This window comes from Rattus rattus, chromosome 15 (assembly GCF_011064425.1).
Source record: "Rattus rattus isolate New Zealand chromosome 15, Rrattus_CSIRO_v1, whole genome shotgun sequence".
NCBI classification, from domain to species: Eukaryota; Metazoa; Chordata; class Mammalia; order Rodentia; family Muridae; genus Rattus; species Rattus rattus.
The window spans coordinates 43,402,526-43,429,908 of record NC_046168.1 but is presented as its reverse complement, the minus strand read 5'-3'; the positions used below and the strand labels follow the sequence as shown (position 1 = coordinate 43,429,908).

Genomic DNA, 27,383 nt, shown 5'->3' with positions numbered 1-27,383 from the left:
ATTTCCTCCTTCAAATTCCTGCCTTTTTCTTCCTTTCTCTTCCCTTCCTTCTTTCCTTTCTTTTTCTTTTTCTTTCTTTCTTTCTTCTTTCTTTCTTTCTTTCCATAACCCTAAAGCTAATCTTAACCAACCCTAATAGGAATCACTGCGGGGTTTTTTTTTTTTTCTTTTTCCCCATAACTCTAACCATAATATCACTGCTGAGATTTCTTTCTTTTTCCCACAATCCTAACACCTAACCGCACCTAACCCTAACCCCACTAACCCTGACCTAACTCTAAGCCTTCTAACCCTAAAGCATAGCCCTAACCCCCAGTCCTACCCCCCTCATCTTTAACCCCCAACGCCTAACCCTAACAACTAAAAATTTAACCCAAACAGCTTGATTATAATAACTTTTGGCATTTACTTTGACCAGGTGTTTAAATTGTTATGGATCTATGCAGATTTTAAAACACAAAGATTTTATCAATCTAAACACTCATAAGGCTTTTCTCCAGTATGTGTTATTTTCTACATTGAACGATAACTGTGAAGGGAAAAGGCTGTACATTGCTTCCATTCACAGGGGTTCAGTGAATGGAAGTATGAATACTTCTGTTATGAGAACTACAGAAATGTGCAAAGGCTTCACTATATTTGACACATTCACAGGTTTCTCTCCAGTGTGGTATCTTTTGTCTTAGTTTGGGTTTTACTGCTGTGGAAAAAGATAACATGACCAACACACTCTTATAAAGGACAACATTTATTTGGGGGTGGTGTACAGATTCAGAGGATCAGTCTATCATCATCGAGGTGGAAAGAATGGCAGTGTCCAAGCAGACATGGTGCTGGAGGAGCTGAGAGTTCTACATCTTGGTCAGAAGGCAGCTGGAAGATTCTTCTCCCCTGGGTGGAACTTAAGCATGGGGTCTCAAAGCCCACCACCACAGTGACAAACTTGCTCAAAGGCCACAACTACTCCATAAAGGCCACACTTCCACTTGCCATGGGCCAAGCATATTCAAGCTACCACACCTTTGAAGATCACTGTGACTTGTAAAGGCTCTACCACATTGGTTACATTCATAGTATGAGTTCTTTTATGTCTTTGGAGATGACTGTGTCGTGAATAGGCTTTATCACATCCATTACATTTGTAGGGTTTCTCTCCAGTATGAATTATTTCATGACTTTGAAGTTGGCCATGAGAGGCAAAGGCTTTACCACACTGCTTACATTCATAAGGCTTCTCTCCAGTATGTGTTGCTTTGTGTATATGAAGACTAGTGTTACACACAAAGGCTTTACCACATTCATTACATTTGTAAGGCTTCTCTCCAGTGTGAATTCTTTCATGTCTTTTAAGAACATTCTGACCTGCAAAGGCCTTACCACATTGATTGCATTCATAGGGTTTCTCTCCAGTATGTGTCCTTTTATGTACTTGTAGATAACCAGGATATGCAAAGGCTTTACCACATTGATTACATTCATAGGGTTTCTCTCCAGTATGTATTCTTTTATGTACTTGGAGATAACTGTGAGATGCAAAGGCTTTACCACATTGATTACATTCATAGGGTTTCTCTCCAGAATGTGTTCTTTTATGTACTTGGAGATAACGATGAGCTGCAAAGGTTTTGCCACACTGATTACATTCATAGGGTTTCTCTCCAGTATGTGTTCTTTTATGTATTTGAAGATGATCATGATATACAAAGGCTTTACCACATTGATTACATTCATAAGGTTTCTCTCCAGTATGTGTTCTTTCATGTACTTGAAGATAACGATGAGATGCAAAGGCTTTATCACATAGATTACATTTGTAAGGTTTCTCTCCAGTATGTGTTGTTTTATGTCTTTGAAGATGACCATAATATACAAAGGCTTTACCACATTGATTACATTTATAGGATTTCTCTCCAGTGTGTGTGCTTTTATGTATTTGGAGATTACAGTGTTGTGAATAGGCTTTATCACACTGATTGCATTTGTAGGGCTTCTCTCCAGTATGTATTATTTTATGTACTCGAAGATTACAATGATGTGCAAAGGCTTTACCACATTGATTACATTTGTAAGGTTTCTCTCCAGTATGAATTCTTTCATGACTTTGAAGTTCAGAATGGTATGCAAAGGCTTTACCACACTGCTTACACTCATAAGGTCTCTCTCCAGTGTGCGCTCTTTTATGTCTTTGGAGATGACTGTGTTGTGAATAGGCTTTATCACATCGACTGCATTTGTACGGTTTCTCTCTAGTATGCATTCTTTTATGTATTTGGAGACTACTGTGATATACAAAGGCTTCATCATATTGACTACCTTCATAGGGTTTCTCTCCAGTATTAATTCTTTCATGCCTTTGACGATAACTGTGACATGTGAAGGCTTTACCACATTGAGTGTATTCAGAGGGTTTCTCTCCAGTACGACTTTCATGCCTGCAAAGATAATTGGCATATGTAAAAGAGGAATCACATCTTAAGGTTTTATCACTTTGTTTTCATTTGTGGTTTCCCCTTTATTATGGGTTGTTTTGCATCTTTGGGGGATACCTGTAATGGTAAGAGTGTCATTACATGGTTCACATTTGTAGCATCTTTTTTCTCTGTAAGATTTTTCACATATTTGAAGAGAAATGGAAGAGCTCAGAGCTTTACTACACTGAGTACACTCATAACTTTTATTATATTGTGAAATACACAACATTTGCATGCTACATTGGCAAAGTGAACCAGGACAAGCAGAAAAGAATTTCCACATTCCTAAAACTCATAAGGATTTTCTGCAGTGTGAGTTTATGAGTATATTCCCAATGAAGTTGGAAAACCAACCAATTATAAACTTGTATCACACTCAAATGGGGACTACTACATATATTTTAATTGTTCAGGGAGAGAGAGAGGTACATTGCTTCTTTCAATATCCCTATGCCCACATGGCTTGTATCCATTGTGACACATGATATACCTATGAAAAGAAGATTAACAAATGAAAGATTCCACATTGCATTCACACACTTTGACTTTTTGTTCATCATAGACATGTGGTATGGGGATTAAGTTTTCTCCCCAACAACATTCTTGACTCTCATAAACTGCCCCTCTCACTTAAACTTAGCAATGTTACTATATGAGTAATCAGCTTTACTATGTAATATTTGATTATTAGAAACATATACTTATCACCTATTCTCTATCATCTATCGATCCATCCATCCATCTATTACAATATGTGGGTGGTATGAGACTAAATATAGATTGGCAGTTCTACAGAGTAGCTGTAATGTGGCTATGATTCAAATGGTAATATCTGTTAATGCATTGTTTCCTTATCTTCTTTCATAGAGCAATGCCTTGCAAACACAAATCAGACACCTGACATTGAAGTACATGGATTTGTGAGAATTTAATAATCATCAATACACTTAAAGAAGTGCTTTTTTTACACTGTTGCTTTTCTTTAAAACTTTCAGGACACATTAACATTTCTTCAGAGGGAAATTCATACCAACTTGCACACAAAAATTACCTTCTACGTCTTCTAGAACTTTGACAATGTTCTTCAATATTGTGGTATTCCCAATTGTAGCCTAAAAAATAGTACCAGAAAATGTATATTATTGGAAATTAGGCAAAATTTAAGTTACTATCTTTAGTGAACCTGATTTATTCACCTCATTCCTCTTCATTCTCAGTTGAAATCACAGAAAAGCATCAGTAACAAAGAAACAGTTGTTCTCTTATTTTAAAAAGTGAAAGAAAATTCACTGTCTTACCTATAGCAGTGAGGTTCCTGTAGGTCTCCAGCATCACATCTTTGTAGAGACTCTTCTGTGAAGGATCCAGCAAAGCCCATTCTTCTCGAGTCAAGTTCACGTGCACATCATCATAGGTCACTGCATCCTAAAATATTTGATACATGTGTACAACAGAAACCATGATTCCAACATCACTGTAAATGTATGCTTCATTGATGTTTGTATGATTCTGGTGCTTCCCTCACTTATTTCTTGACCCAGAAGTTCTAATGTAATTATCAAGTTATCTTAGAAGGAAACTGAATAATAAAAAGGTTCACCTCTGTCATTTCTTTGCTCTTTGAATAGGATATAGCCTTGCAAAAGAAATGCTAATTAACAGAGAGGGAGGGAGGAAGGGATGGAGGGAGGGAGGGAGGGAGAGAGAGAAGCAAACAGTACTGAACACACATCAGAAAAATTATATGAACAATTACTAACTACAAAAAATGATGGGCAAGCTGGGTGCACTGGCTCATGCTTTTAATCCCATCGTTGGCAGGGGAAGGAGCAGGTATATCTCATCGAGTTGGATGCCAGCCTGGTCTATCCAGACAGCCAGAGATATACATTAAGACCTTCTCTCCCCTGTAAAAATCAATCAAATGACAAAGACAGAAGAACTCAGGGGTTTTTATTGACCTTCCTACAAAGAATTAAACATTCACTCCAGTTCCATACTCATCTTCCTAAAGTGCTCCAGTTTAAACTGTATCAGTAGCAAGATCTTACTAAAATGGAATGCATCTTTAAACAGTTACAAATGGAAGGATGAAAATATTGGCAATGTAAATGTTGAACCTAACTAGGACAGGAGAGATGGCTCACCAGTGAAGAGTCCTTGCTGGTCTTGCAAATAACCGGGCTCAATTGTCAATTGCTTCACAACTATCCATTACTCCAAATTCAGGAATTCTGAGGCCATCTTCTGACTACTGTGGGGACCAGGCATACATGATGTGCAATATTCATGCACACAGGGAAAATACTTATATTAATTAAAAAAAATCAACGCAAACACAACAGGTAGAAAAAATGTTATGCACCTACAATTCAATGACTTAAAAAGCTCAGGCTATATTAATATCATGAATGCATGCCATCCTGAGACATAGAATATTCTCTCTGCCAAATTTCAAAATTCACAAGATAAACACAACAGCATATGCTTCACATGTACCAAAACCAACATTCCAGGCCCATCAGCCAATAATATAAAAACCAACAAACCAACCAACAAACAGCCAGGCCTGTTAGCCCACATTTAAACCCTGCACTCTAGAGCCAGGGTCAGGTGGACCTTTAAGTTGAAGGACTGTGTGTTGTACACACCTACTTTAAGAATGGCCAGGGCTACACTGAGAAATTTGTCTTCAAAAACAAAAAACAACAAAATTAAAAATATAAAAACACCAGGCTTGCAAATAGCTTAGCACTGAATAACAATTGCTTCATCTGCATCTTACATGATTTAGGGAGAGAGTCTATAATGGTGAAAGCAAGACATTAGAAGGAAGCTGATGGATCAGGTTCACACACAACACAGTAAACATAGACGCATGCATGCACAAATGGATTGTTGGTTCTATAGACAATCAAATCTTATCCCCGATAAAGAATCTACAAAGATTCCTCCTACAAAAGCTTCTACTGAGAGGACTGAGTTGGCCAGAGCCAGGCTGACTCCATGACAGGCTGCAAACTGGCAGTTTGGGAGACTATGCCTAAGTTTCTGTTTCCCAGAAATGAAAAAGTCCAAAACAAGTGAATTCCAGGAAAACCACCCCTTACAGGCCAGTCAGGAGGCACCCCTACTATCAGACCTGACCCAAGCCCAAATAGTTAACCATCATTGGTTCTCAAAAGTCCCCCAAATTTCACTGAACCTTGACCAATCCCAAAGACACCCATACCCCTGTAAATTGAACCAACCAATCAGGATAAAGGTAACCTATGCCTCTCTGGAATTCCCCTAATTGGCTTTAAATTGAGCTTGCAAAGCCCAAACATGTCTCCATTCTAGTGAATGGTAGACCCCTGCATGCTAGAATTCTGCAGAATAAAATGCCCTTTACTTTTCTATACAGTTTGAGTCGGGGGGGTCTTCCTTCAGTGATTCTTGGACCCTAACATTACAAGCTCCCTCAAAGAAAGCAACAAAGAAGAGACAAGTGTTCCAAGACATCACCCTATCTGAGAGCTTTTTGACACAAATACTTTCTGACCCTGGTCACTATAGGGTCATCTGTAAAGAAAATGCATTTTTTCTTAATTTTTTTAAAATAAAAAATATTTAGTGTTTCTTTTTTTTTCTTTTATTGGATATTTTAAATTTACATTTTAAATGTTATCCCCTTTCCCGGTTTCCTCTCCAGAAACCTGCTATCCCATCCCCCCACACCTGCTCCCTCCTGCCGCCCCCCCACATTCCCCTATACTGGGACATCCAGCCTTCACAGGACCAAGGGCCTCCCCTCCTAGTGATGCCCAACAAGGCCATCCTCTGCTATATATGCAGATGGAGCTAGAGGTCCTTCCCTATGTTTTCTTGGGATGGTGGTTTAGTCTCTGGGAGCTCTGAGGAGTCTGGTTGGTTGATGTTGTTCTTATGGGGTAATGCATTTAGTTTAACTTCAATGATTCTAATAGTTTGCAACAGCCCATATATCTTCAAATGTCCAAAGTCTGTTCTGATACTTTTTATTGCTTCATCTTGTAAAATCAGTAAGCAAGTTATATCATTCCAATACACAATGGCACAGAATACCCCTTCCCAGTCTAATAGATAGGAATGTGTACATAGTGAGGGAGGACTGGACAGAAGCAAGAAACTCAGCAGGGCAAACACCAAGTCCTGCAGGTCTGTCTCAGACACATGAGACCTCATTTTCAAAAGGCCTAGATGGCCCTATCCCTGTAACTTCTCATACATCTCTCAGTTTAGTTCTTTGCACTCCCTATGTGCATCTCCATGGCAGTTGTCTCATAGCTTAGGTATCTCAACATCTTGTGGTTTCAAAACACAACTCAGGCTTCATCCTCACAAGTTCATGCAATGCACTCTCACAGTGTCCTCTGACTCTGCCAAACTTGGACGGCTAGAAGAGTGCTGAGCTGAAATCACAGAGGAAGAATCCATGACCTTAAACTTTGCATCTTTGTTATTTCCAGAACTTGGGTGATCCTGCCAAGTTTGGATTCTAAATTGGGATGGACCCTGCCATGCTTGGACCACAGGTGTAGCAGGTTTTGTATGAAGTCCCTTGCAGGGACTGGGAATCACTTTGCCAACTCCTTCCATTCATTGAAGGCTTAGCAGGAGGGAGTGTTTCCCTTAAGGCACCTTCTTAGGCTTTCAATCCTAAGTAAGGATCACCCCAGCCTCCCTCCCATCCCCCCCTTTCAATTTTTGTGGTTTTATTTAAACACAAAACATCACACAAGCCATTTATTCATTTACTTTGCCTGGCGTAGGGATTGACCACTTTGATGGCCAGCTGTGCTGCTCTTTCTATGATGGCTTTTTGGTTCTTAGAGCAAATATTGTGAGCAACCTCAGCTCAGTAAGATTTGTTGCACATCATCAGCACTTCCAGCTCCATGACACTGTGGACCAGAAACTTCCGGAAGCCACTTGGCAGCACGTGCTTGGTTTTCTTGTTGCTCTTGTAACAAGTGTTGGGCATAAGGACCTACCCCTTGAATCTTCTTCAAACCATGTTAATACCCCTGGGTTTCTGCCAGTTTTGCTTAATTTTGACAGATCGGTCTGACTGGTGCCTGATGAACTTCTTGGTCCTCTTTTTGATGACCTTGGGTTTTACCAGAGGGTTAAGGGCAGTCATGATGCTGCAAAACAGATGGCAGGCACCTCGCAGGTAGCAGCAAGGAGGAAGGAAGGGACCAGGACCTTCTCTTTGGTAGTGATAAATAATCTCTTTGAAAATCCATGCTTCTGTTTCAGCATTTCACAGCCATCTGAAACTTCCCTGTGCTATTTTTCTTTACAATCCACAGACTGCATTTATTTTTGAGCCACTTACTTCTTTTTTTCCACTGTCATCTTGAATAAGTTAATAGAAATAAACATCCAACAGATTCAATATTCCATCTAAGAATACAGTCAATTACTTTTTAATTCTGCCTTACTCAATTTCTCAGGGTATGGGTAGAATAAGAAAGATTTTTGGGTCAAAATACCACACAAATGACCTCTAGCTAAATTTTTCAAGGAGTCTATTTTCCGCTGAAATCCTATGACTTCTGACTGCATTGCTTGCAATACTCCAGTCTTCCAGATAAAACAAGAAGAGCCAATTAAGCTCTGAGTACAGCTTTCTATGCTGTTTGACATCTCAAGTTGTGATATTTCTCACGTTCCTCCAAAAGAGAACATTTCCAGGTTCTATTCAGCAAAAAAGATCACTTTTTGCATTTTTTTGTTTGTTTTCTAACTTGCTATTCTTCTGATGTAATTGAATCCTCTAACCAAAGGCAACTCAGGTAATGAACAGGTTCACTTGTTTGGTTCACAATCCATCATTCTGGGAGCTTAGGATAGAAACTCAAGCTTCAAGAAAGCAAGGCAAAACCCAGGGACAACCATTATTTCCAGGCTTGCCCTCTTGCTTGGTCACTGTCGCATACTCAGTCAGCTCTCTCATGTAGCCCAGGTTGACTTGCTTAGGAATCCTGGCACCCTCAGTGTAGAGCCTTCCCTCATCGATCATCACAACACAATCTCTCACTGACACAGCATCCACACATTTTGATGAGGGCATGCTGTCAAGTGGAGGTTCCCTCGGATGACTGTAGGCTCTAAAATGTTCATGACTGAAGCTAATTAGGACACAGAGACAATAACATATGAGAAAGTTTTAAAAACCCAAGACAAATGGGTTAACCATATCAATAACTTAAGTAGCAAAAACCCCAAAATTGATGATTGCAACAACCAGAAAACAGAGTTGCCAAGAAATGAGGAGAGGCGAGTCTTCAGGATCAGGAAAAGGAAACTAAAACTGTTTCCAACTATCAAAAACTCAAGAAACTTATAACATAGTAAAATTTCAGAAGACAAAAATAGGTAAAGACCTATCATGTTTCAGAGAAACAATATTAGATTACAATGAATAAAATCACACAACATAGATGGCACCACAAATAAAAGGAGACAGAAAGATACAAGAATAAGTCTTTAAACTTGAACTACAAGACTATAATAAAAAAAATTAAAGAATTGCAGGTCAACACTCATTCTGTATACTCTTTCTCCTCTTTACCAATAATAGAAATGGAGTAGAAGTAGCAAAAAACCAGTCAATTGGGCAAAGGCAGCCTAAAGAATGGAAAAAGAGTTTTTAAAACCAAATCCACATCTTATAGAGACCTAATACACAAGATATATAAAGACCTCAAGGAACTAGACTTTCCAAAGCAAAATTTTCAATTAAAAATGGGGTATAGATCTAAACAAAGAATTCTCAACAGAGGAATATAACTAGCTGAGAAATACTTAAAGAAATCATCATCATCTTAGCCACCAGGGAAATGCAAATCAAAACTACTCTGAGAATCTGTCTTGCACAAGTCAGAATGGCTAAGATCAATAATACGAGTGGCAGCTCATGCTGGCAAGGATGTGGAGAAACGGGAACAACCCTCCACTGCTTGGGTGCATAGTAATACAGCCACTGTGGAAATCAGCATTTCCTCAGAATCGTGGTTCCTCAGAACACTGAGAATCCATCTACTTCAAATCCAAACTGTCCTGCTCTTGGGCATCTATCCAAAGTGTGCTCCATCCTACCACAAGGACATTTGCTCAGTTATGTTCATAGCATATTTATTAATACTAGCTGGAGATTGAAAACAACCTACAGATACTTCAACTGAAGAATGGATAAACACAAAATGTGGTACATGGTAGGTACATTTACACAATGGAGTATAACTCAGCTGTTTAAAAACATGACATCATGACATCATGAGTTTACAGGCAAGTGAATGCAACTTAAAAAAAAAACACCCGGGCTGGAGAGATGGCTCAGCAGTTAAGAGCACCCGACTGCTCTTTCAGAGGTCCTGAGTTCAATTCCCAGCAACCACATGGTGGCTCACAACCATCTGTAAAGAGATCCAATGCCCTCTTCTGGTGCGTCTGAAGACAGCTACAGTGTACTTATATATAATAAATGAATAAATCTTTAAAAAAAAAACAAAACCACCCTCTGCGAGGTAACCCACACCCATAATGATGCATTCCCTTATAAGGGGATATCACCTTTTAGGTAAATAATTACCAAGCTGCGCTCCATAAACTCAGAGAGGCTGGGTAAAGAGGAGGGCTGTGGGAGGGGGGCATGGGTCTCCTTCTAAGGGGGAAATAGAATAGTTTCTGTGAGTAGACTAGGATTTGATGGAAACAGGAGTTGGGGGGATCAGTTGGGAGGGAATAAGGGAGAAAGTACGGTGAAGGGAGAAACAGACAGACAGACAGACACAGAGAGAAGTCTGCTTGCCAGGAAGAGCCAAGGTGGGTCAGAGTCTGTTGCAGATTTCCCAGCTGCTGAGGCATGGATAAGAGGTACACCTGAGGCTCGAGGCGAGGGGCTGAAGCTCTATTGACCTTGGTGGAAGGAACAGGGAGGTGCCTCTGGATAAGAACAGGTGTCCTGAGTATATTTCGGACAATTGTTTCTGTTAGCTTGTGGCTCTGCTTCCCTCTCAGAGACTGTTCAATTGGTGCTTGCAGATCCAGTACCAGGAAAAAAAATAGATTCAAGGATCTTTCTCCTCTATCCTTGTTTCTCTCCTAATGATAGGGAGTGAAATCAGCGGCAGGAGGAGGAACAGGGAGGAATAAAGGGAAAAAGAAGAACATACAAAGTAGCAAAGACCAGCTACACTAGTTATGTGAAAAGAGAAGCCAGCCTAGGATGAATTTGCATTCCATATAAGCTGTCACCTTTCAGTCTCTTTTAAGTTCAGATCCCAGGTAATGTTTTCAACAATTTAAAAACGGACTGGAGACTGCAAGTCTAGCCACTGAGATATATGGGAAATTTACACAGCAAAGATATTCTGAAGATTATTTCTTAAGTACGCCAGTGCCCTAAAACAGCAGATTAGTGATAGGTGGAAAACACAGAGAAAAAGTAAGGTAGAAAGTATAAAAACTGGGGTGGGGAGGTCTTGCACAAGCTATTTCTTATGCTAAGTAAGGTTCTTAAAAAGAATACCATTTTGTATACTACTTACATGAGGGAAATGGAGGCTTCTATGAAGTCATCAGAAACATATGAAGAAATTATGAAGTTAGTAGAAACATCATACAATGGGATACACTCAGGAGGAGTCTAATCAAACAGTGCTACATAAGGCAAATTTGTTATATCTCAAAAACACTACTGACCAAGCCTTATAGTAGCCTTGAACTAATGACCATGGTCTCATGTGGTGGGAACTTCTGTTCTCAGAATCTGAAGCAACCGCTCCCAAAGGCCCTGGCCCCAGACCCTTACCAGCTCTCCCAAACATATCTCACGTTTTAGAGAAGGAGCACTGTTTTATCTCTATACCTCAGGGCCTCAGGAAAAACTACTAAGATCTAGGACCTTGTTACTGGCTCTGCAAGCACATTCCTAGGTTTGTATTAGAACCAATTCATGCTTTCCCCAACTCCCTTACAAATAAATGACACTCAGACTACAGTTATTTTATTTGGCTTCGACAATTACTGGGGAGTAATCCATCATCCGCTTTTCTAATTGCTTGCCTGGCTACCTCCCCGGAGATGTGCCTCAAACACTTGCCAAGTGCTCATGGTATCTCTGCTTTCATGGCACTTTCTCCTCTCTCCTCATGTGCCCTCTCTCCTTCTTCTTGCTCTCCACCCAATCGGGTAACTGAAAACCCACCCTCTTCTAATCTCTCATTTCTTCTAATCTAATCAGATGTAAATAATAACTGGCTGTAGCCAATCTTACTTAACCAATAGATTTAAATTAAGAACAAGATTTGCACAGCAAAAGCTGGTAGTGGTGAGAATTCACTTACAGGCTTAGACCTTCCTGTACAGATTTTAGCTTTACAACCAAACCTCAACAGGGTTGCAGAAGGAACTATGCCACTCTATACGTGGGCACCTCCAGGGAAGCCTTGCTTGTTCAGGCCAGCACTCAACATAACAGTTTTTTTGTTTTGTTTTTAACTTTTTCAAATGGTTGTCACCTGGTATCCTTTTGCCCATGTAGCAGAACTACACTTTCCTCAATAAGAACACTGAACCTTTATGGCGCATAGACCATAATGTTGATTGTGATCCTGCAATGCCCCATTGAGCAGCTTGTTAGAGCCCTGCTCTTTAATATTGGGATGGGCCTGATGGCTGGTTGTAAATCAAAGTTGTTTCCTTTGTTATGGTTTGGAGCCATATTTCTGAATTATCCTTGTGAACAAACATATCCTAACACTCTAATCTCTAACAGATTTTGTTAGCATACTACTTATCTGTGGGGTGTTTTACAGGCAGTCCTCCCTCAGCTAAATTCTCTTGGTGTGACTTACTATACCATATCCTAATCATTAGTAAATCCTTTATATCATTAATTCTACTCTTTTACATCGCAGCTTGATATTAGTCTGCTACCCAACACATGAGGAGCCTTAATGTTAAGTGCTAAAAACAGAAGGTAGAAACTAGGGCTCTGTGAGTTTGGCATCATGCGGAGGATGTTTCTGCACACACGCTTGATTGAAGTTATTCAGAAGCTACCGCTGGGTCCAGCGAGTGGCTATGGCCACACGGGACCTCATATGTGGCCGCCGGTTCCCACCCAGACCCGGGAAGCCTGCTCGTCCCGCGGTTGGCAGTGACCCTGTGCTCACCATGTCGCAACTTCGGCGCCTGCCTCAGCGCGCTTCACAGCATCCAGCGGCAGGACAGAGAGCACATCACACAGGACCACTCAAGCTTGCTTGGCTACTAAGCGGAACCTGCTGCATGGCACCCGGAAGAACCCGCCTCTTCTGACTGGCAGGTCCACCTGAAGGCTCTGATTGGGCAGTGAGTCTTGAGTGACCTGAGCACCTACCTTAGCGTTAGCGTGTGCTGAAGGGACGTATTGAAGAGGTTCTCGGCCCAGGCTTCCAGTCCAGGGCCAGACCTTTTCCAGATCCTCAGGGATTTGCATTTCAGTAGCACTTGTGCTTGTTCTCTAATAGCCTACCCACCTGTCTCTCCGCCCAGCCCGAGGATCCACCGCTCCAGCTGCCGCCGCCTGCCCCTCCCCTTTGTGGACAGCGACCCCGTGCTTTCCAGGTCCGGACTTCAGCTTAGCTCTCCTCACATTCCGTAGGCTCGGTCCCTTCTTCCTCCTGGAATCACGGTAGAGATAGCTGCGTAGTCCATTACTCAACCTGCAGTGGAGTTATCAATCTGTCCCACAAGTGTAAGGATGCTCAGAATAGCAATAATTATAGAGAGATTTTAAGAAACAAGATTTTTGTTTTGAAGCATAGGGTAAACTGAAGCTGCTTCTCATGATTGGTGAGCCACTGGTGTTCAGTTCAATTCTAGGCTATTCCACACTTTCTCTTCTATTGGATTCAGTGTATCCAGTTTTATTTTGAGGTCTTTGATTCTCTTGGAATTGAGTTTTGTGCAGGGTGATAAGTATGGATCTATTTTCATTCTTCTATAGCAGACATTCAGTTAGATCAGCAACATTTGTTGAAGATTCTTTTTCCCCCACTGTATGCTTTTGGCTTCTTTGTAAAATATCAAGTGTCTTAGGTGTGTAGGTTCATTTCAGGGTCTTCAATTTGATTCCATTGATCAGCCTATCTGTTTCTATACCAATACCATGCAGTTTTTATTACTATTGCTTTATAGTACAGCTGGAATCAGGGATGGTGATGAAGGGTCCAGCTTAACATTACAAACTCCATTTTGCTCTCAGATTCCATTTTGTGATTAACTTGCCCTCAGAACGAACTCAGCTACTGGAAAAACTCCCAACTTGTCCCAGGGACCATGCCACCGTGGCAATAGTCACAAATCCCCCTGGGCAAATAGCCACTGCACTCCTAGCAACAACCAATCAGTTCTTAGGGGGAAAGTACCTAATGTCTTAAAGTAGATTGATTAAGCTAGAAATCATTGTTCATTCTGAGCTGAAATTATTACTAGCCAATAAAACTGCGTCACGCAAATGTCAACCAATCATGTATTTATAAGTTGTAACCGTGATACATAGGTAAGTCTTGCACCAGTTCAGCACCTTCTACTCCTTCCCTGTGCTGGAGAAGTTGGAGGTCTGAGTTCCAGCTTGAATAAAGACTATTTGTTTTTGCATACAAGTTGGACTACTGGTGTTCTCTGGTGGTCTGTGGGGACCTTGGGATCTGAACATAACAGGTGATACTTCCAAAAGTTCTTTTATTGTACAGGATTGTTTTAGCTATCCTGGGTTTTTCATTTTACCATATGAAGTTGAGAATTGCTCTTTCAAGATCTATAAAGAATTGTGCTGCAATTTTGATGGGAATTGCATTGAATCTGTAAACTGCTGTTGATAAGATGGCCATTTTTACCACGTTAATCCTACTGATCTATGAGCATGGGAGAGCTTTCGATCTTCTAATATCTTCTTCAATTTATTTCTTCAGAAACTTGAAGTTCTTGCCATACATGTCTTTCACTTGCTTGGTTAGAGTTGTACCGGGTATTTTATATCATTTGTGGTTACTGTGAAGGGTGTTGTTTCCCTGATTTCAGTCCTTTTATCGTTTGCATTAAGGAGGGCAACTGATTTTTCTTTTGAGTTAATTTTGTGTCCAGCCACTTTTCTGAAGATGTTTATTTTTCAACTATAGGGGTTCTCTGGTAGTATTCCCTTAATCTCTTTTAGTTGTCTTATTGCTCTGGCTAGCACTTCAAGTACTATATTAAAATGATACTGGGAGAGGGGACAGGCTTGTCTTATCTCCAATTTTAGTGGGATTGCTTTATATTTCTCTCCATCTAATTTGATGCTGGCTGTTGGCTTGACATATATATATATAATTGTGTTTAGGTTTGTGACTTGTATCCCTGATCTCTCCAAGACTTTTAACATGGAGGCTGTTGGATTTTGTCAAATGCTTTTTCAGGATCTAATGAGATGATCACGTATTTTTTTCAATTTGTGTATGTAGCAGATTATGTTGATGAATCTTTATTTATTATATGACCCTTTCATCCCTGGGATGAAGCCTATTTGGCCATAGTGAATATTTTTGATGTGTTCTTGGTTTGGTTTGCGATAATTTTATTGATTATTTTTCCATCAATGTTCATAAGGGAAATTGGTCTGAAGTTCTCTTTCTTTGCTGGGTCTTTGTGTGGTTTAGATATTAGGATGACTATGGTCCCATAGAATGAGTTTGGCAATGATCCTTCTGTTTCTATTTTGTGGAATTGTTTGAGGGGGCATTGATTTTTAGCTCTTCTTTGGAAGTCTGGTAGAATTCTGTACTAAAACCATCTTAGTACTGGGCCTTTTTTCATTGGGAAACTTTCAGTGACTGCTTCTACTTCCTTTGGGGGTTATAGGATTGCTTAGTTTGTTTACCTGATCTTGATTTAACTTTGAGAAGTGGAATCTATCAAGAAAATTGTTCATTTCATTTACATTTTCCAATTTTGTCGAGTACTGGCTTTTGAAGTCAAATAATTCTTTGGATTTCTTCAGTGTCTGCTGTTATGTCCCACTTTTCATTTCTGATTTTGTTAATTTGAATATTGTCTCTCTGCCTTTTCATCAGTTTGGCAAAGTACATGTGACCTTGGGTGTGGGTTTTATAGCTAAAAGACCTAGAATTTAATGTGGTCTCTGACCAATAGCATAGAGGTCAGCAGGCCATAAAGTACATGTGACATCTCCTCTAAGGATGGATAATAGTCTAGGGAAGAAAGAGTCTGGGATAATTATTCTTGGAAATTTGGGTAAGGTGTGCCTTTATAGCAAAAGGTAGGTAACATCTGCCTCAAGAGATAGCAAAAGATCCCCAGGACATTAACAAAATTCACACTCAGTCTCTTGGATAGAATGCAGGTATTTTATCTCCCTCATTGAGAATAGGTCCCTTTGTATTTGATATTCCTGGGTTTTGTAGTGATCTGTGGGAACCAGGACCTTTGTTCCCTACATAACCTGTTGCTCATTAAAAGAGTGGATCTCTCCTACAAGTGGGAGAACTAGCCTCAGGCAAGGATGTGCTCCCTATTTGGCTATCCAATGCAGTGTTGTCAGTCCTGAAACCATATACACACAACCAATAAAAATAGATTCAGCAAGTTTTATTCATATGTTTGAGCATACTTTCTCACACATACTTGACAAAGAAGAAATTGGCTAGGAAGAATTAGGAGAAAGATAGAGGACTGAAAAGGGGAAAGTGATGCAGTATATTTTAAGTAATGTGTATAAAAATAAACGTTAAATAAAAAGTTGCTAGAGAGACAGCTTAGCAGTTAAGGACAATTGGATGTTGTTATTGAGGACCTAGGTTCCATTCCCAGAAAGCACACAGTGGCTGGTTCCTGGGCCTCCAGTTCCAGGTATCTGCTGCCCTCTGCTGGCTCATGTTGGTACTGCAATAAACTGAGACAAACAGCAGTCAAAGCTTCTGCTTAGAGGCTATTGAGGTTAGAATAGTTCAGCAAAGCTGTTCCTCTAAGAAAAGTGTCCACAGTTCAGATGGGTGACTTTTTTCTTCGGTGTTTTCTGAATTTGTTTTCTCTGTCCTTTGTATTGTGTGAATTGTGGCATTGACACATCTATCTGTTAAATCATACCTATTTTTTAAAAAATTTTTATTTATTTTTTTCCATCTTTATGAACATGAGTATTTCTTATTTACATTTCGATTGTTATTCCCTTCCCAGTTTCAATGCCAACATCCCCTAGCCCCTCCCTCCACTTCTATATATGGCTTCCCTCCCATCCTCCCCCATTACCACCCTCCCCCAACAATCACGTTCACTGGGGGTTCTAGTCTTGGCAGGACCAAGGGCTTCCCTTCCACTGGTGCCCTTACTAGATATTCATTGTTACCTATGAGGTTGGAGCCCAGGGTCAGTCCATGTATAGTCTTTGGGTAGTGGCTTAGTCCCTGGAAGCTCTGGTTGGTTGGCATTGTTGTTCATATGGGGTCTCGAGCCTTCCAAGCTCTTTCTAGTCCTTTCTCTGATTCCTTCAACGGGGGTCCCATTCTCAGTTCAGTGGTTTGCTGCTGGCATTCGCCTATGTATTTGCTGTATTCTGGCTGTATCTCTCAGGAGAGATCTACATCCGGTTCCTGTCGGCCTTCACTTCTTTGCTTCATCCATCTTGTCTAATTGGGTGGCTGTATATGCATGGGCCACATGTGGGGCAGGCTCTGAATGGGTGTTCCTTCAGCCTCTGTTCTAAACTTTGCCTCCCTATTCCCTGCCAAGGGTATTCTTGTTCCCCTTTTAAAGAAGGAGTGAAGCAGAATACCATCTTTTATACTACTTACATGGGGGAAATGGAAGGAAACAGGAGACTTCTATGAAGTCAGCAGAAACATATGAAGAAAATATGAAGTCAGTAGAAACATCATATGCAATACACACTCAGGAGAAGTCTAATCAAACATAAGGGGAACTCTGTATCTCAAAAACATTAGTGACCAAGCATAGTGCCCTTGGGACAGATAACCATGGCTCCAAAAGGTAGGAACTTGTGTTTTCAGAATCTGAAGCAACTACATCCAAACGCCCTGGCCCCAGACCACTACTAGCTCTACCAAGCATATTCCTGGAATTAGAGAAGGAGCTCTGTTTTACCTCTATACCTTGGGGCCTTAGAGAAAGCTCCCAAGCCCTAAACCCCAGGCTGCTACTGGCTCTGACAAGAATGTTTCTGGGTTTCAGAAGGAGCTGTCATTCTCTGTACATGTGAACCTCAGGGAAAGAAAGCCTTGCTTGATCAGACTAACACTTAACACAACAGTGGTTTTGTTTTGTTTTGTTTTTTAACCTTTTTAAATGGTTGTCACTAGATGTCATCTTGCCCATGTGACAGAACTATGCTTTTCTCAAGAAGAAAACTGAACCTTTATGGCACACCAGGCCTTACTGTTGATTGTGATCCTGTAATGCCCCATTGAGCAGCTTGTTAGGGGCCTGCTCTTTGATATGGAGATGGGCTGGTGGTTAACCAGGGTTGTTTCCCTTGTTAGGAGCTATACTTCTGGACAATCCTGGAGAACAAAACCATGTGTATCCTAGCATTCTCATCTTTTACAGTCTTGGTTAGCATTGTTTTACAGGCAGTCCTCCCTCAGCTAAATTCTACTTGGTGTGACTTACTATACCATATCCTAATCATTAGTAAATCCTTTATATCATTAATTCTACTCTTTCACATCACAGTTTGATATTCGATCTAACATATGAGGAGCCTTTTACAGCCTCCACAAAACTAACTCCAAAAGGATCGTACACCTTAAAGTTAAATGCTAAATTTAAGAACTTGTAGAAACCAGGGCTCTCTGAGTTTGGTATCCTGCCCAGGATGTTTTTACACACAAGCCACTCTTCCAAATGCTCTGCACACATGCAGCCTCACCCCCATCCCCAAGTGAAATTATTCAGAGGCTACCGCTGGGTGGTTCCCATTTAGCTCGGGGGGGGGGGAAGACCCACAACACCAGATCCCGCTGCTCAGCCCCCATGGTTGGCAGTGACCCTGTGCTCACCATGTCGTAGCTTCGGAGCTTGCCTGGGTACTCTCCACAGCATCCAGAGGCAGGAGAGAGATCCCATCACACCAGAGCATGCAAGCCTGACCTTTCAAGCCTGCTCAGTTACTACAGAGGGGCACCCGGAAGAATCCCCCTCCTCTTCTGACTGGCAGGACCTCCTGAAGGCTCTGATTGGCCAGTGAGTCTTGAGTGACTCGAGCACCCCCTCCCTTAGGATTAGAAAGTGCTTAAGGGACACAATGTAGAGGCTTCCAATCCAGGGCCAGACCTTTTCCAGTTCTGCCGAGATTTGCATTTCAGCATCACTTGTTCCTGTCCAACAATAGCCAACCCATCTGTCTCCCCATCTAGCCCCAGGGAGAGAGGATCTACCACTCCAGCGTCTACTGCTCAGCTGTCTGCTCCTCCCGTTTATGAGCAGTGACCCCGTGCTCACCAGGTCCTCACTTCAGTCTGAGCTCCCCTCACAGCACTCAGTAGGCTCTTTCCCTTCTTCCTCCTGGAATCAGGGTAGAGATAGCTTGCATAGTCCATTACTCAACTTGCAGTAGAGTTATCAATCTGTCCCACAAGTGGTAAGGTGCCCAGAACACCTTAAACAATTAAAGAGGGATTTTAGGAAATAAGAGTTTTGTTTTGTGGCTGTTGGGATTCAGACCTAGGACAAGCGGCTGAAGTGCACATTGACTATATCAAAGCCGGCAGGCTGGGCCTCCAGGCTCTCCTAGCAATCCTCAGTCTCCACCTACTGCAGGGCATGGCTGGCATACCTCGCCTTGTACCCTGAACTTTCTAGCCCAGGGACTGGGGCTTTCCCTTTCCCAGTAGCTCTTCCCATAATCCAGACATTTGTGCCTTTGTCTCCCTCTGCTCTCTCTCTCTCTCTCTCTCTCTCTCTCTCCTCCCTCTTCTTCCCCCCCCTTTTCCTCCCCCTCTATTTTTTCCCTCTCACTCCCACCCATCAGCATTTTCTCTCCCTATTTGCCTCGTTAGCCCCCCACCCCCCTCCTCCCTCCTCATAGCAACTTCTCTGACCTCCTTGGGACTAGTGAACCCTCTGGTTTCTAGGAATCAGTAAACCCTCTGGAGAGCTGCTTCCAGTAAACGGGCAAATACTCTAATTGGGTTTGGGTTGAGTCCTTCATGCTGGGTAAACTGAGCTAGTTTTCAGATAGTAGGTATGAAAACTCTGGAAGACAAATGACAAACCCCATGGAGCACTATCGTTAGCCAGCACATCTTCCTCAATGGGAAGGTAAACACACATTCACACCCAGAGCTGTATTAGTAAATATTTTCTAGATAAACAGACCTGATGGGATGAATCTATGTATGTAGAAAGTGGATGTATTTAGAGTATTTCACAGGCTATGGTCCAACTAGTCCAACAATGGCTAATTTAGCTCATGTGGGAGTAGGAAAACCTACTTATTATTCTCCCTCAGTAAAATCACAATGCTTCCTTTCTTGAAGGATATCACTGTTTTGGAAATGACTCCTATTCTCTCCTTGCTTGCCACAGGGAAGAAAAATCTTTCTCAGTTTTACTGTCATGTGATGGGTATTCCTGGTAGTCAAACAATCTTCATATGGAATTAACTAAAACTGAGTTTGGGTACTGTGGAGGATTTTTCTTAATTATAGTTTTTCTTTAATGTGTGTAAACCTTCTTTAATGTGGATTTTTTTTGAGGTGTTAAGATCCACATTTACTCTAGGCCACAGTTTCTGGTGGCAGCCTACATATATAAAGGACATTGAAGATGGTAGCTCATTCTCTTCGTCTATTTACAAAGTAAAACCTGGCTAGCAAGTTCTTTCTTTCTTCTCCCTCTCTCTTTTCCCCCCTGGCATTAAAGAGCCTATGTCTTTGAAACTCTGATATATACTGAAGACCAACTGAGACATCCAGTCACATGGACTGAACCACTACTGGATTATTCAATTTTCCATCAGTAGACAGCCACTGTTAGACTAGTTGGACCACAGACTGTGAGACATTCTAATAAATCCACCTTCAACATACATTCAGAGATTCATTCTATCTATTCTGTTCAAGAGAATCTTTAGTAAAATAGCTTTCTCCACTGAGGAAGATGTGCCAGCTAACAATAGTACTCCACAGTGTTTGTCAGCTGTTTCCTGCTTTTATCCCAAGCTTGTCTCATACCTACCAGGTGAGAAGTAGCTGCAGTTTACCTGAACTCACCATGAAGCCACAAAATAAAACTCTTATTTCCTAAAATCTCTCTTTAATTGTTCATATCCCGGGAACCCTTCCACTTGTTGAACAGATTGATAATTCCACTGCAAGTTGAGTAGTTGAGTAATGGACTATGCAAGCTATATACCTTGATTCAAGGAGGAAGAAGGGAAAGAGCCTACTGAGTGCTGTGAGGGGAGCTCAGACTGAAGTGAGGACCTGGGAGCCGGGGTCACTGCAGGGTGAGCAGTAGACGCTGGAAACCTCTCTCCCTGGGGGCTAAACAGATGGGGAGGACAGACACTGCTGAAAGGCAAATCTGGAGGATCAGAGGTCTGGCTCTGGATTGGAGCCTGGGTTGAGAACCTCTACACTGTGTCCCTTCAGGTGGGAAAAAACACTGGCAATCAGCTCCAGGCTGACCTTGGAAGGGAGGTGGGCCTTCCATTAGGCAAAGGTTCAGTAGTACCTGAGCAGGCTTTTGAAATGCAGATTGCTCTGCTCAGATAGATGGAAAGGTGAACACAAATGGGGGAGGAGGCAGGCTTCTGAACAGAGGAAGCTTAAGTAGTGGGTGGAAAACAGGTGTGCAGCTGTTTGGAGGACAGGCATCAGTAGTACTGAAATGCAGATCTCTGCAGATATGGAAAAGATCTGGACCTGGACCGTAAAGCCTGGGCCAGGAACCAAAATGCTGTGGTTTTTCCATTCTTTTTTTCTTTTCTATTCTTTTTTTTCTTTTTTGCCAGAAAAGTCTATGGTTTTATTTTTCTCTGTTTTCTCTTGTGGTCATGCAAGAAGATTAAATTTGAACAATGCACACAGTTGGATCACACACTCTAGTGTAGGCTAGAATTGAGTGCATGCCTCTGGCCCAAATGGAGATAAGAGCTACTTACACTCTGTCAAAGCAACCATTTAAACAATTTTTTGCAGGATCCAGAGAGATGGCTCAGCAGTTAAGTACACTGGCTGCTCTTTCCTAGTACCAGGGCTCAATTCCCAGCAACCATATGGTAGTTTACAGCACATACTCCAGTTCCAGTGCTTGCAACACCGTCTTCTGAACTGTGGGCACCAGTCTCACACATAGTGAACTGGTATATTTGCATGCAAAACATACACAAAATAAAATTTTAAAAATAGAAAAACAATTAAAAATTCCTGCAAGAAGGGTAAAATTTACAAGATTGATTAGCTAGAGTGAACATATTTCTGAAGATTACTAAATGTGTGTATGTGTGTGTGTGTGTGTATATATATATATATATATATATATATATATATTTCTCTTTTTTATTGGCCATTTTATTTATTTACATTTCAAATGTTATCCCCTTTCCCGGTTTCCCCTCTGCAAACCCCCTATCTCATCCCCTCTCCCCTTGCTTCTATGAGGGTGTTCCACCCCCAATCCCACCTCATCTCCCTGGCATTCTCCTACACTGGGGCATGGAGCCTTCACAGAACCAAGGGAGTTGCTGTCACTCATGACTCACTGGCCAGTCAGGCCTCCAGGCAGACCTGCCAGTCAGACTAGGCAAGGTGTTCTTCCAGGTGTCATGTTGCAGGTTCAGTCCTGTAGCTGAGCAGGCTTGAATGGTATGGTGAGAGGTGCCCTTAACCCTGATGGTAGGTGGTAAGAGGGGATTCAGGCAAGCTCTGAAATTGGGAAGTAGTTAGCACAGGGTCACTGTCCACATTCAGGAAGAGCAACTGGCTGAGCATGGGAAGCTGATGTGTTGAGTCCTCCCTGGGGCTGGGTGGGAACCTGAGGCAAATTGTGGCCACCTGTGAGGTCCCTTGTAGTTCTAACCACTCTCTGGAACCGGCTGTGGCCTCTGAATAACTTCACTTATGGTGCTGCATCTAGGCAAAGCATTTCGAGCAGTGGTTTGTGTGAAGAAACATCGTTGGCAGGATACCAAACTTGGAGAGCCCTAATTTCTCCAGTGTCTTCTATAGGTTCTAACCTTAGCATTTGACATTTAAGTTTAAGATCCATTTGGAGTTAATTTGTGAAGGTTGTAAAAGACAGCCCATGTGTTGGATAGCACTCCAATATTTAACTGTGAGGTAGAAGAGTATAATTAATGATATAAAAGATTTACCAATGTTTAGGAGATAGTAAGGTACACCAAGGCTTTAGCTGAGAGAGAACTGCTTCTAAAACATCCCACAGATAAGTAGTAAGCTAACCAGGCCTGTTAGAGATTAGGATGCTATGATACAGGACTGTCCAGAAATTTGGCTCTAAACCATGACAAAGGAGATGCCCTTTACAACCAGCCACCAGGCGAATTCTCATATTAAAGAACAGGCCTCTAACAAACTGCTCAATGGGGGCCTTACAGGAATCACAACCAACCTTAAGGCCTGGTGTGCCATAAAGGTCTGATTTTCTTCTTGAGAAAGCATAGTTCTGCCACATGGGTACGACTACACTGGGTGACAACTCCTTAAAGAGGAAAAAAATCTGTTGTGTTGAGGTCTGACCTAATCAAGAAAGGCTTTCTCTGAGGTCCTCATGTATGATGAATGACAGTTTTTTCTCAAACCCAGGAACATGCTTGACAGATCCAATAACAGCCTGGGGCCTGGGTCTTGGGAGCTTTCCCTAAGGCCCTGATGTATTGAGAATAAAATAGAGCTACTTCTCTAAAGCCAGGAATATGCTTATGAGAGCTGGTCATAGTCTGGGGCTAGAGCCTTGATGAGGGGTTGCCTCAGATTTTGAGAACACAACTCTTTCCACCACATGGGGCTGTGGGTTTCAGTTCCAAGTCCACTGTAGGCTTGGATGATTATGTTAAGATGCTCTGAGTATCTCCTGTTGAGTTTGTCCCATTGTGTGATAGGTTCTGAAGACTTCATAGAAGTCTCCCATTTCTTTCTATTTTTCACTGTAAGTAGTATACAAGATGCTATTCTTAAGAGGCTTCCTTTGCATAATATATAGCTTCTGAAAGGCCTCCCCACCCAGCTTTTATACTTTTCTGCCTTCTACTTTTCTTGTCTTTTTCATCTTCTGGGATCTTCCACTTAGGAACCTATCACAGATATTGTTTCCGGGCGATGGTGTACTTAAGAAATAATTCTGGGAATATCTTTGTTATGTAAATGTCTGTCCAAGTGGCTAGACTTGCAGTCGCTAGTCCATATTTAAACTGTTCAAAACTTAACCTGGAGCCTGAATCTAAAAGAGTGTGGAGAGCCTTTGGGGCCACTTGCTTCTAAACACTTGGGTGGGAATTTGGCCAGGACAAAAGAAGTAATCTTTGGGCCAGGATTTAGGAAATAGGCCCAGATTAAGAACATTTGAGTTAATGCAAAGGTCAGAGCTGGCTCAGTGGGGACAGGGACGTGTGTGGCATTCCTTTTGTCTGGGTCAGTCTGACTAGCCCCTAGAAAGGTGTTTACAGGATTTAGATCACAGACTAAAGTTTAAGGCCATCAGCTGCACGGGTCACCATTTGAAGAAGGACCTGATTCATGCAAGTAATTTTGTAATTTCTCAGCATGTATTTGAATGAAAATAGACTAGATTGGTGGATGTACAATTTGAGTAGGTTAGCTTGAGCCAGTGAATATTGAATTTCCAATTAAGGGACTGTCTTATGCATATATGTGTAATCCTCTCTGATACAGGTTACAGATCTCAGCATCAAATCTTGCTATTTCCTCTACCAGGGAATGAACTGCCCTTTTTCAAAGTCAGAGTATTCCTATGTGTTTTTCAATTTTATTTATCTTCTTAAAAGTTAATTGTTGGTATTACTTTTTAAATTTCATTTTCTTTATGCATCATTGTTCTATTTGTTTGTACTCTCCAATGTTCCCCGGTCATTAAGAATTCCATTCCTATTTTTCAAGTCTGGTAGCCTTTCCTCATGCTGTGTAGACTTCATTTGTACACCTAATCCTGCCTCTGCTACCCTGTGCCTGGAAGGCATGCCTGCAAATCCTTCCAGGCTGGGCCCTGACTGGTCAGTGTGAAGGAAAAGAGACCAGTCAATGAGTGTCCTCCAATCTCCCTGGCATTTTGGGTAATTGAAGACCTGTGTAAGAATTGAGTTCCCTGACCAACTTTGAAGGTAGTGTAGTCACAGGACGGAAATGGACAGGAAGGAAGGAGGGTAATAGCCTTCCTGCTTTGACAATAGTCGACATTAACAATGAGTAGTCAGGTAATCAATTTTAGATGATTAGTAAAAGTCCAAAGTGGCTAGTTTGGAAGGTTCACAGACCAGGGCAATCAAGAATCTGGTTGAGGAACTAAACTTACTGGAAACCACATTTTTGTAGTTATACTAGTTCAACCAGCACAGAACCTCTGGACAAACTGGTGTGGCTATGTCTAACAGATATGTATTTATCTTGTCTGTAAAGGCACAACCTGAAAGAAAGGTGTAATTCTTGGTGTGTTTAATACATAAGTCTAAGCCCTGAAAGATATAGGACTATTATAAAACCTGTTTCAACTTTTTATTTTTTTCCCCTCCTCTGTTTCAACTTTTTAAAATAACTTTTGAGATTATAATTAATTTCAACCTTCTTATTTTTCCCTATTGTTAAGTAACACATCCTGGGACAAATGGCTGAGGTGCCTGTTTAACAAATCAAAACAGACCTGGATGTCAGGTTCTCCTAGCATTCCTCAGTCCCTACCGTTATAGAGTATGGGCTAGCATATCCTGCCCTCTAGCCTAGGTGTTGGGCTGCCCTTTCTTATGTAATACAACATTTTGGTTACCCAGTCTTTTTCATCTAACATTTACTCTCCTAGCCTCTTGGTCTGGCTCTTCCTCCTCCCCTCCTCTTTCCTTACAAGGCTCAGGATATGTCCACCCTGGACTCTTTCATACGGCCTCCCATTCAGTTACGGAATGTTGTGAGCAACCACGTGAGTGTTGACCCTGGATATTCTGGAACTACGTATGTTCCCAGTATGCTCCCAGTGCTCTTAAACATGGTGAGATGTCTCTAACCTCCACATACTTACTTTTGACATTAGTCCCCAGTCCAATTTAGATTACATATTTCCTTCCACCCGGAACAAACTATTTTGCTTTTATTCCACAAACACAGGAAAATGTCATTTCAGCAAGTTTTCTTCTAAAGCAATTCAAATATCATGTTACACACGCACGCCAAATGCCTGTACTTCTATATGGCAATCTGTTCTCTACTCACTTCCCCAGCTCACCTGTCCAAAGTATTCTCCCAGACAGAGGCAGAACAAGACCATCCTAGGGTTATCATTACTGTAATGAAACAATATAACCATGTCAACTTTTAAAAAAGAAAGCATTTAACCAGGGGCTTGGCCTACAGCTTCAGGAGACATCCTCACAGGGAGCATGGTGGCAGGCACAGAGGCATAGTGCTAGAGAAGTACCTGAGAGCAACGCCCTGATCCGCAGCTTTGGAAGCCTCACCCCTCACCTCCAGTGATATACCTACCTCTAACTGCCTACATCGCATAGAAGTTTAAATAAGATATTCACATATGTTAATATCTGGTTAGTTACACTTTGTGTGTAATCGTTTTCATTTAAAAAGCACAAAGGCCTAAGAATTTCCACAGGTAACTAAACCTAAGTATTTGTACTTAATTTTAATATTAAAACATTTCCTGTCACCATATAAAATGCTAGAATTAAAAAATTTCACAAATATTAAGCATTTCAGGACTTCACATGACACTGAATTGTTCCCTTCTCCCTGAGGTCAATGATAGAATTCTAAATGAAGTGAGAAGTCAGTTAAGTTAAATGTTAGTTAGAGCTGTGGATGTGTGCCAGTCATGAATTCATCTAATCTTCGTAATTTAGAGATAGGAGGCATTATCCTCAAACTACAGAGAGGTTAGCTGGCTTTTCTATCTTCACAAGGCTGGAGCAAGAATATGAACCATGATGTGAAACCAGAGTCTCATATAGAGGGTGCTCTACCCATTCACCCAACCAGGGAGGGTGCCTCCCTCACACAGCTGAGCAGTCTCCGCTCATAACCTGTAAATCAAGTGTAAGTTCATATTTTGGGCTCACTTGTTATTCTTGTTCCTATCATCTCATGAAAACACATCTCTTTGATGTAAGAAATTTAAAATTAACACTTGCATAAAACTTATGTTTTCATAATGTATACTCCTTTATTTAATGTCAAAATAATTAAAAATCAAATGCAAACAGTGCCTTCCACCCGCACTCCATTTTAAGGCTTTAAATTCTCTGTTCATTGATAACAAAGTGAGAGGTCAGGAGAGTATGGTGTCCAGGATCATAATTTATTAATACAAAATTCAAATCCACCACACTTTAAATTTTGTAGAAAAGTTGAGGTATCCTTTTAAAAAGAAATATTTAAAAAACATATTAGGTTTTATACAATTAAAACTAGACCAAGAGATGTTTTGGGTATAAGGAACTATGCTACAATTCACTTCCAAGCCTGCTTAAAATCTAAAATTATGTTTCTGTAATTATAAATAAACTATGCCTTAATAAAAGGAAAGTACTGTGTAGAATAATAGTTGTAGCTTCTGAGTTTGTTTAGAGATTGGTCATGTGGCAAACTTCTGAAAAACATATTAAAGGTAGCAATTATGTAATGA

At 41.2% G+C, this 27,383-nt stretch overlaps 1 protein-coding gene and 1 pseudogene across 1 annotated transcript; both read right to left on the bottom strand.

Moving 5' to 3' along the window:
* Positions 1–729: 729 nt before the first annotated feature.
* LOC116884635 (zinc finger protein 431-like) lies at positions 730–12,792 on the bottom strand. Its single transcript, XM_032885776.1, has 4 exons — positions 12,680–12,792; positions 3,770–3,896; positions 3,523–3,583; positions 730–2,432 (listed from the first exon to the last, which is right to left on the bottom strand). Exons 1-4 carry the CDS (start codon positions 12,680–12,682, stop codon positions 1,007–1,009), a joined length of 1,617 nt encoding a protein of 538 aa, XP_032741667.1. The 5' UTR covers positions 12,683–12,792; the 3' UTR covers positions 730–1,006.
* Positions 7,211–8,506, bottom strand: LOC116884636 (annotated as a pseudogene).
* Positions 12,793–27,383: the final 14,591 nt, after the last annotated feature.